The sequence below is a fragment of the Ochotona curzoniae genome, unplaced genomic scaffold, assembly GCF_017591425.1.
Source record: "Ochotona curzoniae isolate NIBS_2020 unplaced genomic scaffold, NIBS_Ocur_1.0 scaffold_3208, whole genome shotgun sequence".
NCBI lineage: Eukaryota > Metazoa > Chordata > Mammalia > Lagomorpha > Ochotonidae > Ochotona > Ochotona curzoniae.
Genome location: NW_024467106.1, coordinates 54,986,155 through 54,999,812, shown reverse-complemented (window position 1 = coordinate 54,999,812; position 13,658 = coordinate 54,986,155). Strand labels below are relative to the sequence as shown.

General features: G+C 41.4%; 1 protein-coding gene across 3 annotated transcripts in view; it reads left to right on the top strand.

The window, feature by feature from the left end:
* NTRK2 (neurotrophic receptor tyrosine kinase 2) overlaps positions 1 to 13,378 on the top strand; it is a 347,706-nt gene extending 334,328 nt beyond the window's left edge. For all 3 annotated transcript variants that reach the window (XM_040963515.1, XM_040963514.1, XM_040963513.1), the window contains 2 exons: positions 11,241 to 11,399; positions 13,129 to 13,378. In XM_040963515.1, the coding sequence (XP_040819449.1) occupies positions 11,241 to 11,399; positions 13,129 to 13,314 (345 nt within the window). In that variant the 3' untranslated portion in view covers positions 13,315 to 13,378. The remainder of the gene's footprint in view (positions 1 to 11,240; positions 11,400 to 13,128) is intronic.
* Positions 13,379 to 13,658: the final 280 nt, after the last annotated feature.

Genomic DNA, 13,658 nt, shown 5'->3' with positions numbered 1-13,658 from the left:
GCTCCCTCTTTCTGGTACCAGTTGGGTCCCTAGCCTGGAGTTTTTGAGAGCATTTGGGGAGTGAATCAGCAGAAGAAAGCCTCTCTTCCTTCATTCTCTTAAATAAATTTGTAAAATATCTTAATGAAGAAGAAAAGATGATGTAAGATGTTCTAGGCAGCAAATAGCAGTGATGTCAGGGAAGTGGTAATTAATTAGTGGTGTAGAAGAAAGGATGTTGAACTGGCAGGAGCATTCCTCCTGCCCACTGAGATGCATTCATTCAGGAGGGAGAGGCAAGGCCCAAGCAGCTGAGTTTTTGCCCATGGAATCTTCCCTGTGTTCAGCAGCCATGCATCACAAAAGGAATCTCATCACCCTTCCTACAGGAAAACTCCCATCATCCTGGATGAGGACACTGAGCACCCAGAGTCTGAACACAGCGGCTCCAGATTCTTCTCTAAGAGGAAGACCTAGCAGACATCCTCAATCTCTGTCTCTCCCTCTCTCTCTCTCGCCTCATGTTATAGATGCAACACACAATAAATATGCAGTCCCGTTATTCCTAAAGTTTCTACTTTCATAAATTTTTAAGGAATGGATTGGGAGAAACTGCTGAAACAAAGCAAACAGCCTAGGGTGTGATGAGGAGGTCTTGGAGCCCCTTCAATATTTAATGCAGCCAAAGGCCTCTGACAACTCATCATTTCTTAATGGGCCTTACCCTTTGGCCTGAGTGTATTCAAGGGAGTGAAATATTTGGCTTCTGAACAAGTTATCACTCACCCCCTGAGTAAATACCGCAAGCTGAAGTGGCCTCCCAGGCACCATCAGTCTTTCTGAGTGGAGTGTGGAAGGTCCCAGGTTTGCATTCCTTGTCTTTAAATCACCAGTGGTTTCAGGAGTATCTGGGCATTTGAATTGCATGCCATGGTGACTCTTGGAAACACAGATGGGAAGCAGGAGAGTAAGCTCTGATGCTTTGTGTATTTCAAAACAGACCACCACCAACAAATGAGAAAGAACCTGCAGTCTGGGCATGAATAAATGTGGGACAGAGAGCTGCCCTCCAAGCTGCTGGCCACCAATTGATATTCATCCTTGCTCCACAATTTTCTCAAAGTAGGAAAAGAAATTGCTAAGCCCCAAGGAAATGTTCACAACATGCAACCCAACAAAGACTGTTTCCTTGGAATGTTTTACCTAAAAAATGTTGGAGTTTTAAGATTAGAGTAGTCCATTTTGACTTAATAAAACTTTGATTTCTAAAACAAGACAGTTTCAGCAAGGGCCTGCTAGTGCTTTTCCCAAGATTTATTGCTTTGAAATATCTCTCAAACACATAGATTCAAAGAAACTTGGACCTGAGTAACACTGTTGTTATTTCTGATTTTAACTAGCTCCTCCTATTTGTAACATTATCCACATTATGAGGTGTCATGAAAGTAAACACTGAGAGTTAGAGGCACAGTTCTTTTTCTTTATGTGTTTTAAAAACAGAATCCACTCAACTTGATATATATTTAGGTATTGCAGAATTCCTTTTTGGCCTTGAGCCTCAGACATTGTTCTGATTAGCTTGACGGTTTGGCCAAGTTTCACCGATTAGCAGCTGCGATGGTCATTCAGTGCTGGTTTTTTTTTTTTTTTATGCTTTAAATTCTTTCTTTAGTCTCTTCCTTCAGACTCAGGAGGGACGGAACACTAGTCTCCATCTTCAGAGAAATACTTCTGATTATTATGCACAACACAGTCTTCGCAGACTTCCTCCTGGATTGAATAGTTCCATGTCTGTACTATGAACATTTTTCTTTTTCATTGCAAAGATGACAAATCAAGGCATGAGTTTTTTTTTTTTTATCAACTTAGAGAACCTTTATACTGTGAGTACATCCTGGTAATTTGCATTTTAATTATTTATTTATTTGAAAGGGAGAGAGAGAGAGAGAGAAAGAAGACAATATCTTCTCTTTATTTTGCTTACTCCTGAAATGTCCCTAACAGCTTGGACTGGGCCCAACGAAAGCCAGGGGCAAGGAACTCCATCTGGGTCTCCTGTATAAGTGGCAGGAATAAGTTTAATTGAATGATTCTTTTCTGTAGTATTAAATAGGTACGATTGTTTTCATCTATCCAACCTAAAACTTGGTTCTATCAAGACTTTAGAAAAGTAATTGGAGGATAGATAGGAAAAAAAGATTGATATGCTTGAAAGAAACACATTGAGAATTTTTCCCCAAATAGCAGCACTCAAGAAAAAGTCCATGTAATGACATGGTATACTTCCCAGCCAATGCCCTGTGTCCCATTGGTCATAAGTGATGAGCATGTTCTTTGCAGAGCGTGTAGTCCATTAGCAGAGGAGAGCAGTGCCTGCTGATTTCCCAGAATAATAATAAGGGGCACTAGAACAGTAACTGAGCTGCAGCGTAGAGAGAGATGTCTCCAAAATGATGGAAAGTAAACTGCTTTTCAGAGTTCTTTGCGAGGTTGAGAAGAAGAGAAGCCAACCAAAGTTTCCAAGAAGCATGAATAAGTTCACCCTTGGTGGGGAGCCACAAATAGGCTCCCTGGCTAAACCCAGAGCATGTGTTGGAGACTGGAGAGAGCCATCTAAATGAACAGAATATGTCCAAGGAGAAGCATTGTGTTTGCTTCTAGAGGCATTATTTATAATACTCCACCAAGCCAATGTCTATTTTGGGTGCAAGTGAATGGAAATTCCTTGCCTATGGTGATAAGTTAGATGATTTTTAGTGCTAGAGTGGTGACTGATAGTTACAGAATCAACAGTTTTTCATGCTAAAAATACCCAAGAACCGGCCTCACTCCTCACCTTTTACTAGTAAGGAGATAATCCAGAGCTAGTAAACCTACACAACCTGGTTAATGGCACAGCAGGGACTAGAACTGTTGTCTTTTGGGTAGATGAAAATGAAGCATTGCACTGAGCCAACTCCACATCTCCCTGGATTTCCATTCTTGCACCAGTTCCATGAGATGAGTTTCATAAAGAGCCTTAGGCCTGACCCAACTTGAGCATTGATGGTTCCTTGAGGCACCATGGCCCAAAGGGTAGGCAAGAGCAGAGGTCTTGACTCCCAATGTCCTACTAAGGATTATATTCCATCTTACAAATATTTAAGCAAGGGTGTGAGGGCAAGTTGCCAAGTAGCATAATAGCAAAACAAATGTCTCATTGAGTTGGTTGCCGCACAGTGTGCAGTGTTGTGTTGCTCCAAAGCCACTGAGTGACTGTCAAAAGAATGTGACAGTAATTTGTAACAATGGCAACTGTTTTGTCTACTTTTGTGACATGCTCTAAAATCCTGAGAAAGGGTTGCTGAAGAAATGTTCAGAAATGCTCTAAATGGGTTTTGAAAAACTTGTGAACCCTGCCTGAACTCGTATTAGATTGTCCCACTGCTCACCCATTTGACATCAGAACAAGGAACACATTATTTATAACAGCATGTGTGAAATCCCAAAAGGAATTCTTGAAAGAATTAAAGTAAAAAATCTGTCGTGAAACAACCACAAGCAGAAAATAAATGATCAGACGGGAACACATGTAAATCAAATGTGAATCTTTTTTTTCCCCTCTCATTTAAAGGAAAGGAGAGTTTTGCTTTGTCCATTGGTGAAGTAGGACAAAGGTCCTGGCGCAGTGGAATTGGGTATGAAAGGCACCACTTGTTCACTGCACAGTGAGGCACGGGAGAGTCATGTACACTGAGAATTTCCATGGGGGAAGCAAGCAAAGAAGAAAACAGCACCTGGAGAGAACATGATGATTTGCAGAATACTTGCACAAATGCCTGCATTTGAGTGTTTGCCTCTGGACAGTCATAGGAGGCAGAGGTTACTTCAGAAAGTCTGTGGAGGGGTGCAGTGCTGTTCAGAATAACCTGCAGCTTGCAATGCTTGCATGCCTTTCCAAAGTACCAGTTTCAGTCCAAGTTGCTCCACTTCTAATCCAACTTCCTGCCAATTCACTGGGGGAGGGGAGGCAAAGGATGGGGGCGGCGAGAGAAGCAGGTGACCCATATACCTGGACCACTGTCACTCATGTAGGAGACCAGAATGGAGTTTTTGGTTTCTGGCTTTGACCTGGACAAGATCTGGCTACTGCAGACATTTGGGAAGTGAGCCAACAGATGAATGGTCTCTCTCTATCTCTTACCTTCTGTCTGCCATTCTGCCTTTCAAATAAATAAACAAATAAATAACTTTTTAAGAAGAGTTTGTGGACAACTGAATTAAAAGATATATGTGTGGGTCTGGTGAAATGATTCAGTGGCTGAATCCTAATTTTGCAATCCCAGGATTCCATATGGGCACCAGTTTGTGTCCTAGCTGCTCCACATCCATCCAGCTTCCTGTTTGTGGCCTGGGAAAGCAGTAGAGAATGGTCCAAAACCATGAGACCTTGCAACTGAGGGGGAGACCCATGAAAAGTTCCTGGATCCTAGCTTCAGATCAGCTCAGCTCTGGCTGTTGCAGCCACTTGAAAAGTGAACCAGCATATGGAAGACCTTTCTCTCTGTCTCTATTTCTCTGTAAATCTTCCTTTCCCATAAAAAAATCTGGAATTATAATTCCTACAGCTTGATTTTTATGCTTAAGGATAGCTTTGGCTATTCATGGTCTCTTGTGTTTTAACATAAACTTTTACATCATCTTTTCTATTTCTGAGAAGAATCTTGTTGGTATTTTAACTTGAATGGCATTGCATCTATATATTACTTTTGGCAATATACACATTTTGATGATGTTGATCCCGCCCATCCAGGAACATGGTCAGTTTCTCCAACTTTCAATGTCTTCTTTTATTGCTTTTTAATGTTTTGTAATTTTCATTATAGAGGTCTTCCGCATCTTTGGTTAGGCTAATTCCAAGGTATTTGATTCTTCCCTACTATTTTAAAGGGGACTGTACTTACCACTTCTTTCTCAGTCATGGAAATATTTGAATATATTAGTGCCATCGATTTATGTTCATTAATTTTGTATCCTGCAACCCTGCCAAATTTTCTTATGAGTTCCAATAGTCAGTGGTCATAAAAAACAGTGTGCTCCGAGTACAGAAACAGAGAAAAAGATCAATGGAACAAAATAGAAAGCCCAGGGGGCAACGCAGTGGTAGAGCATTTGACTGAATAAAATAGAAAACCCAGAAGGGAGTCCACACTTGGACAGCCACCTAAAATTTAATAAGAGAATGGAAGATAATCCAGAAGAAAAATATGGTCTCCTATAAATGCTGTGGGACAATTAGATAGCAGCCTACAAAAACAAGAAGACCCCCACAATTGTCACCTTATACTAAAATCAGCTCAAAATGGATCAAGGACCTAAATCTGCGCCCAAAAACCACCAAACAATTAGAGGAAAACATAGGAAGCACTCTCCAAGATATAGGAACTAAAAAAATTCTTAGAAAAGTCACCAAAAGCAGAGACAATTAGAGCCAAAATAAACAAATGAGACTACATCAAAATTAAAAGCTCCTGTACAGCAAAGGAAATGATCAACAAAGTGAAGAAGCAACCAATGCAATGGGAGAAAATCTTTGTACACTGCACAACAGAGAGGGGACTAATACCCAGGATTTATTTAGAGCTTCAGAAACTCAATGGCAGCAAAACAAACAACCCTATGAAGAAATGGGCAAAGGAAAGGAAATGAACAGACATTTTTCAAAAGAACAAGTTAAAATGGCTAATAACATATGGAAGAAAAAAAAAATGCTCTGGCTCCCTAACCATCAGGGAAATACAAGTGAAAACCACGTTGAGATTCCACCTTATTCCAATGAGATTGTCCTACATTCAGAACTCTGCTAAGAACAACTGTTGGCGTGGATGTGTGGAGAAAGGCACCCTGCTTCACTGTGAGAGTGGAAGTCAGTACAACCACTATGGAAGATAGTGTGGAGAATGCTAAGAGAACTAAAAAAAATCTGCCATCAGACCCAGCTACCCTGCTCCTAGGGAGGTATCCAAATGAAATGAAATCTGCATATGAGAAAGAGGATCTGTAATCCTTTATTTGCAGTGACACATTCTATAATAGCAAAGACAGGGAAACAACCCATATGCCAGTCCAAGAGGAGTGGATAAAGAAACCATGACACTGCTACTACTCTATGGAATACTACTCAGCAATTAAAAAGAATGAAATTCTGGGGTCCGGTGTGGTAGCCTGGTGGCTAAAATCCTCACCTGGCATTCACCAGGATCCCATATAGGCACTGGTTCTGATCTCAGCAGCCCCACTTCCCTGAAGCTCCCTACTTGTGTCCCAGGAAAGCAGTCAATGATGGCCCAAAGGTTTGGGATTGCACCCACATGGGAGGGCCAGAACAAGCCCCTGGCTCCTGGCTCCAGATTGGCTCAGCTTTGGCCATCGTGGTTTCTTGGGGGAGTGAACCAGCAGCTGAATTTTTCTCTCTGGCTCTCCTCCTCTATGTATATCTGACTGTCCAATAAAAATAAAATAAAACTAAAAAATAAGATCAAAAGTCCTTTTTTAAATACTGTTTTTTCCTACATTTCTGGCTGTTTGACATTTTGTTTGTATTTTCATTCATTCAAAAAAGTTTTTTGTTTTTCTTAGTAATTTTCTCACTCACAGGTCACACAATAACATCCCTTACTTCAGGAAGATCTTTGGCTTTCTTTTTTATTTCTTCATGCTCGCATTGGTGATTTAGTAGCATGTTTTTAACTTCATGGTATTGTAAATTTTTTATTTTTCTCTATGCTGTTCACTTTGTTTTTGATTTTCATTTAAGGGCATTAGAGACTATCATGTTCAGATGTGAAGATACGATGTAGTATGCATTTTTACTATGAAATAAAAGACAGACTCTCAATGAAACCATTGAATGTATCTTGACAATAGGATGCTGGAATCTCTACCATTGTCCAAGCCTACAATGTCAGGACACACTTACACAGCAGAATCATGGACTTAGGCCTGATTGTGAAGGGCTATATTATTGTAACGACATGAGGAAAATCAGCAGGGAATGGGGATGGGGATTTGGGGGGTATGGGATGCCCCAGAGCATATGGAACTGTATTGTGGAATAATCAAATAAATTTAAAAATAAAAGAAGTAAAATGAAATAAAAAAACTATTCTCAGCCTTTAAAAATACAGTAATAAAATAGATTTTAAAAGATTCACTTGCTTTGATGCAAACAAAATGCTGACAGCCACATGTAATTTTCTTATATATATTTGCATGGGCTCTTTCAAGACCTCTCATCTATATTGTTATCCATAGGACACAGTGTTTTGACAACTCATTGAATTTACTCAACTGGAAAATAGCCAAAGGCACAATTGGAGCACAGAGCTCTAACAATATAGTTGGGTAACTTCCACAGCATTATAGCATGCCCAACAGGATGCAGAAAGCCTGGTATCCTGATAGATTATCACATTATTAGGGATGTTTTAGCTTTTTGTATCAGTACAAGAGGCATACATAAGTGATTCTCTCTCCCACAAATAAATTTAGACTAGGTGAATTCAGTAAGTTAAGGTTAAATCCTCTCTTATCTGCCAAACTTCTCAACTACTTCAACAAACCCAATATGTTATAAGTCTCTAGGAAGAGGAGAGGATTACAGACTATAGTATATTGGGCATATTGGACCCAGGAACTATCTCTTATTATTTTAGGGATGGTATCCAAAGGACCACTGGGTTGTATCACAATATTCTCTTTTTGTAGTTACATGACACCTCCCCAAAACACACACATAACACATACTGTCTGATGTTCCTCTCTTACATCCACACATCAGCCATATGAGGGGATCTTTAAGCTGCATGGATTTCCAAAACTTATTCAACAATATAAGTTTATGCTTTTAAAAATTAAAACATTGTTTAGTGAATTATTTATTTGAAAGACAGAATAACAGAGAAAGAGACAGCAAGAATGAGAGAGATTTTCCATCTTCTGGTTTATTCCCCAAATAGACACAATGGCCAGAACCTGGTCTCTCACATTCTTGACAGGACCCCAAGTAGTTGGGTCATTTTCTGTTGCCTTCTTGTGTGCCTTAGCAGGAAACTGCCTTGACAACAAAGTAGTCAGGACTCAAAAACCATGTTCCAATGTGAGATATTGATGTTGCAGGTAGTGAATCAAGCCACTGAGCCACAAGACCAACCTAAATGCAGCACTGAATTCTATTTTATCACAAGCATTTTGAAGTACCTACATGTATTCAACATAGAAATATTTTTTTTAAATTAGGAGCCTGGCCCTGTTGATCCACTGAACTCTGGTGAATCCTCCCTCAACCATGTAGTCACCTTCCCTTTCATTCCTCTTATCTCTGAAAATTTCTGTGCAGCCCAAGGTCTTCCACTTGTAAATAGCTGCTGCAGATAGGCTGTTTGCAAGAAATAATCCATCCAGAAAGATTAGCAGACACTGTGAAAGGGCATTTTCCATTCACAGGTTGCAGAATAGCACAATGGAGTCAACACAACAAGAGGACAAAATGTCTCTCCACTATGTAACCCCACTTTTCTAAGTGACTGGGGGTTTATTTTATCTAATGAAAAACACTATCTAAACTGAAATGCACTGCCAAGATGGAACCAGTGTAGTAGGCTGTATTGACTGTTGATGACATGAGCTCTTTCTTATAAGGGAGAAAGGTTAAAATGGGCAAGAGGAGGGTAAGACTCAAGGGTACAGCAGTGACACTTCCCTTTGTTCTGCCTCATCCCTGTTTTGTATGGGAGTTAAGTAGACCAGTGCCATGTCTTGTACCCCAGGAAATCCTCAATACACATTTGCTATATGGAAGAAAACACTCTGTGGGTTGGGACATCTAAACCTCAGTTCAATTGGTATCATGGCCAAAAGTATAACCCCAGCCAAGATCCTACAACTGTAGAGAGCAATGTCATCATCTGTAGACTAGAGATGCTACCATGAGTTCTGGGTCCTTCCTGGCATGTCCATCAAGTTACATGGGGGCCAGGTACACATTTGCAAACCATAGTGAGATTTTCAAGTATAATTTCAAAGAATGGACAGAAGGCTGAAAATGCAGCATATCAGGGGCTAACAATTATTGGCAGCGTATGTACCCATGTGCCCAGCCTGACCTGGCACATGGATATGGGGAGGCATAGCCTACTGTGCAGAGTGACATCCCCAGTTTCCTGTCTGGCCACAGACCAGTTTGTCCTTAACACTGCTCTGTGGCAGCCAGGGCCTGATGGGACCTTTCTACCTGTGTGGTGTGAGCTTCTTTGAGTATTTGGAAGTACCAGGTTCTGTGTGTTTGTTAGCAGGTTCTCTTTCCCAAATTCCTGGGTACAAAGAGGCTACAGGGTCAGACTAAAGTATAGATTTTCATGCCCAGAAAGGTGCCCACATTACAACATACTATTTCCTACCACTTCTCTTAAGTTTGATTGGTGCATGACTCCTATTGGTTGTTATTTGCTTTTTGAATCCGAGGGTCAGTATTGCCACCACCTTCAGATTTGCCAGGTAGGTTCAGGGAAGAATTGTGTGTTTGCTGGGCATTGATGACTTGTCACTGCTAAGGAAAAGACAGTCAGAGTCTCATGCTAATTGGAACTAGCTTGCCTTTTATGAGTTTTTGGGTTAGTAAATGCTGCATGGTGAAGGCACGGGGGTCCCTTAACCCTGCCCCACAAGGCTATGCTCCTACTTACCAGATTTGAATTCACTGTACAGAGACAACGAAACAGAACATCCAAATCTGCTCTTTGACACACGTAGGCTCTCTTTGATGCTAACAGTATCCTGTGAAAAACTTATCAGACATTTCTGGCACTTGAATTCCATGGACTAATGGTCACAGTAGTATTGTTCAGGTGGCTGTTAGTACATCTCTTGCCTTCTTCAAGTCCTAAATGGATATTGAGGATAAGAATTAGGAAAAATTTCAGGCACCATTCCTCAAAAGACAGAATCCCAACATTGTCATCAAGGCATAATTCCTACTATAGTACCAGCTACCTGCTATCAAATGCCAACCTATCCTGCAGCCTAGTAGTACTAAGGAGTGATCAGCAGGAAAAATGGGATCTGTGGCTTGGCGCAGTAGCGTGGTGGCTAAAGTCCTTGCCTTTCATGCACGGGCACCCCATATGGGCGCTGGTTCAAGTCCTGGTGGACCTGCTTCCCATCCACCTCCCTGCCTGTGGCCTGGGGATGTAGTTAATAATGGCCCAAAGCCTTGGGATCCTGCACCTGTGTGGAAGACCTGGATGAGGCTCTAGGCTCCTGGCTTTGGATTTGCTAAGCTCTGACCATTGCAGCTGCTTGGGGAGTGAATCAGTGGACAGAAAATTTTCCTCTCTGTGTCTCCTCCTCTCTGCATATCTGCCTTTCCAATAGCAAACAAGCAAAAAAAGAAAGAAAGAAAAGAAAGAAAGAAAAAAGAAAAGAAAACTTGGACCTATTGGAAACATTTCTAATATGCAGAAATCTCTTCATGATTTCTGCTTGTTTTGGGTTGTTTTTGCTTTTTTTTTTTGCCATTGGTTGGTTGGATTTTGAAAAAGCAGAGAGATAGAGAAAGACAGACTTAACCAGATAGCTTCCTTCTATTGCTTTACCCTTAAGTTTTCACAATATCCAGTACTAGATCAAAGGCAGAGTCAGAAGCCCGGAACTCAGTACAGGTCTCCCACATGGATGGCAGACCTTAACACCTTGAAACATCACTGTTGCATCCCAGGGTCTACATTACCAAAGAAGCTGGTATCAGAAGCCAAAGCAAGATATTTAATCCAGGATCTCCTAAGCCAGATATAAGCATCCTTTTTATAAAATGTTTTTAATTTTTATTGAAAGGTAGATATACAGAGAGGAGTAGATATAGAAAGAAAGATCTTCTGTCCATTGGTGTACCCCCAAGTGGCTGCAATGACTGGTGCTGAGCCTATCCAAAGTCAGGAGCCTGGAGTTTCATTCAGGTCTCCTAGGCAGGGGCAGGAACCCAAGACTTTGGGCCATACTCCACTACTTTCCCAGGCCACAAGCAGAGAGCTGGCTGGGATGCAGTGCCACTGGTACCCGAACCAGCTCCCATATGGGATCCTGGCACGTGCAAGGCAAGGACTCTAGCCACTAGGCTACTGCGCCAAACCCAGGTTCTAAATTTAAAAGCATTGAAGTTAATACTAATAAGGATAGAACCTCCCCCAGTGTGACTCATGTCTTCTTGTCCAACCGTTTCCCTCCAGGTCGGTGGCCACACAATGCTGCCCATCCGCTGGATGCCTCCAGAGAGCATCATGTACAGAAAATTCACCACAGAGAGTGACGTGTGGAGCCTGGGGGTCGTGTTGTGGGAGATCTTCACCTATGGCAAACAGCCCTGGTACCAGCTGTCAAACAATGAGGTGCGTGGTGGGTCTACTGGTATGCTTCCCAGATGGCTAGGATCCCAGAGGAATCCTTGGGAGCCTAGCTGAGATAGGAAGTCAGAAAATGGTCCATTTTGGGGACAGCTCTTATCAAAAAACCTGTTATGCTCGTAAACTTTATAGCCAGATTACAATCCTCTTAGAATTAGGATGTGGGGAAGAGCATCATTTGGCTGATACTTTCTTGCTCCTTTAAGGAGAGAACTGAGGAAACTCATTGCACCTTTCAACTAGTAAATTTATAGGAAATGTAGCTTCCAGCACCATTAGAGCCCAGCCTACTTTAGGTGGATTGACATTTCAACGTTCTTTAATATATGTATATTTTTCATATCCATACACATTTATATAGATATATTGTGCAATTCACTGGAACATTTATTTCTGGTGAAAACCTCAAGTATTTTTGCTTTTGTCTCTTGATCCTTTTGTAGATTCAGTTATTCTGTGATATCTGTGGGGATCTGGTTCCACTCCCTCTAGGGTATTCCCAAATCCGTGGATGTCCTAGGCACCCATGTAAAGTGACTGTATTCACATAGAACCTACCTATAACCTGCCACAATTCTGAGTCATCCTCAGCTTGCTTATAATTATAGCACGATTTAAATGTATTACATAAATAGTTGTTAATATCATATTGCTTGGGAGAGAATGACAAGAAAGGAAAGTCTGTCCATGTTTAGCTACAGATGTCATTTTCCCCGCAAATGTGTTTGATCTGCACTTGGTTGAAGCCACAGATGGAACCCCATGGACGGAGGGCTGAATGCAAGCCTGTATCTGAGGCACAGCTTTTCAGTCACACAGTTCATATCTTTCCAGATCCATGTCTGCCCTTTCTCCAATTCTGTTTTATTCAAGGTGAGCACTTATTTTTGGAGGCTGGGCTTCGCTATTAGTCAAAAGTCATTCAGATTCCATCTCAGTCTCATAAAAATGAAAAACCAATGGGGGACTCCAGTGTGAGGTTTCAGAGCATTCTCTGTAAGCAAAATATATCTCCATCAATGGTACAAAGTCAGAGTAGCTTAGAAAACCAAGCATTGAATTAACCATGTTGTTAACTAAACTATACTAATTTTCTTCCTCCTGAGAAAATGAAACTGTAAGTGAATTAAAAAAAAAGAATAAGAACGAAAAAGAACAAATGAAAGAGAAAAAGAAGAGAAAAATAAAAAGCCCTAGCCAGTGGGCCATCTTAAGTCTTGCCTGGTGGTACCAGAACAACTACTGCCAGGACTAAAAATTCGATAAATCTATGGTGGGCCTATTTTGTAACTTGATAATTTTGTACTTTTCACAAATGATGTCATAACTCTCCATAGGGCCCTTGTAGATAAAAGGAGAGAGGTAGACAAAAGATAGAGGTTGGTGAAGAGGGACCATAATAGTCCTCCATTTCATACCCAGTTACACATGAAGGTCATAGCATGGTGATTGTAGTCACAGAGATTGATTATCTATTTTGTGAAGAACTAGAAGAGAGGAGTTACATCGTTCCAAACCCAGAGAAATGAAAAGTCTTTGAGGAATTGGCAATATTAACTGCTCTATTTGATCTCAGCAGATCATACAAATGTGTCTGCTTATCTCGCTACACTTTGTCAAAATGTATGTTCACTACCTGTCAATCTTTAGCAGTCCTCTCTGCTGCTCCTTTCTCTGGTCACTCCTAACTGACCTGTCTCTGCTCCCTATCCAGGTGATAGAATGCATCACTCAGGGCCGAGTCCTGCAGCGACCTCGCACCTGCCCCCAGGAGGTATATGAGCTGATGCTGGGGTGCTGGCAACGAGAGCCCCATATGAGGAAGAGCATCAAGGGCATCCACACCCTCCTCCAGAACTTGGCCAAGGCATCTCCAGTTTACCTGGATATTCTAGGCTAGAGCCCTTTCCCACCCGAGACCGACCCTTCCCGACACACTCCTCAGATGGGCCGAAAGGATGAACATCTTTCAACTGCCGCTGGTTGCCATCCAATTGCTGTCCTTCATGCTGACAGTACTCGCAACAAAGACCCCGAGAAGCTTTCGGAGGGAAGCAATGTGGACTTCTCCATCCATAAACACAGTATTGACTTATTGTTCTCTCTCTCCACCTCCCTTTGTTTGCTCCTTTTTTTTTTTATTCCCTACTCTCATTCTCCTGATCTTCCCTGCTTCACAGTTCATCCCCTTTCTTTTTAATCAATCTGGCTTCTACATTACTATTAACTCTGCATAGACAAAGG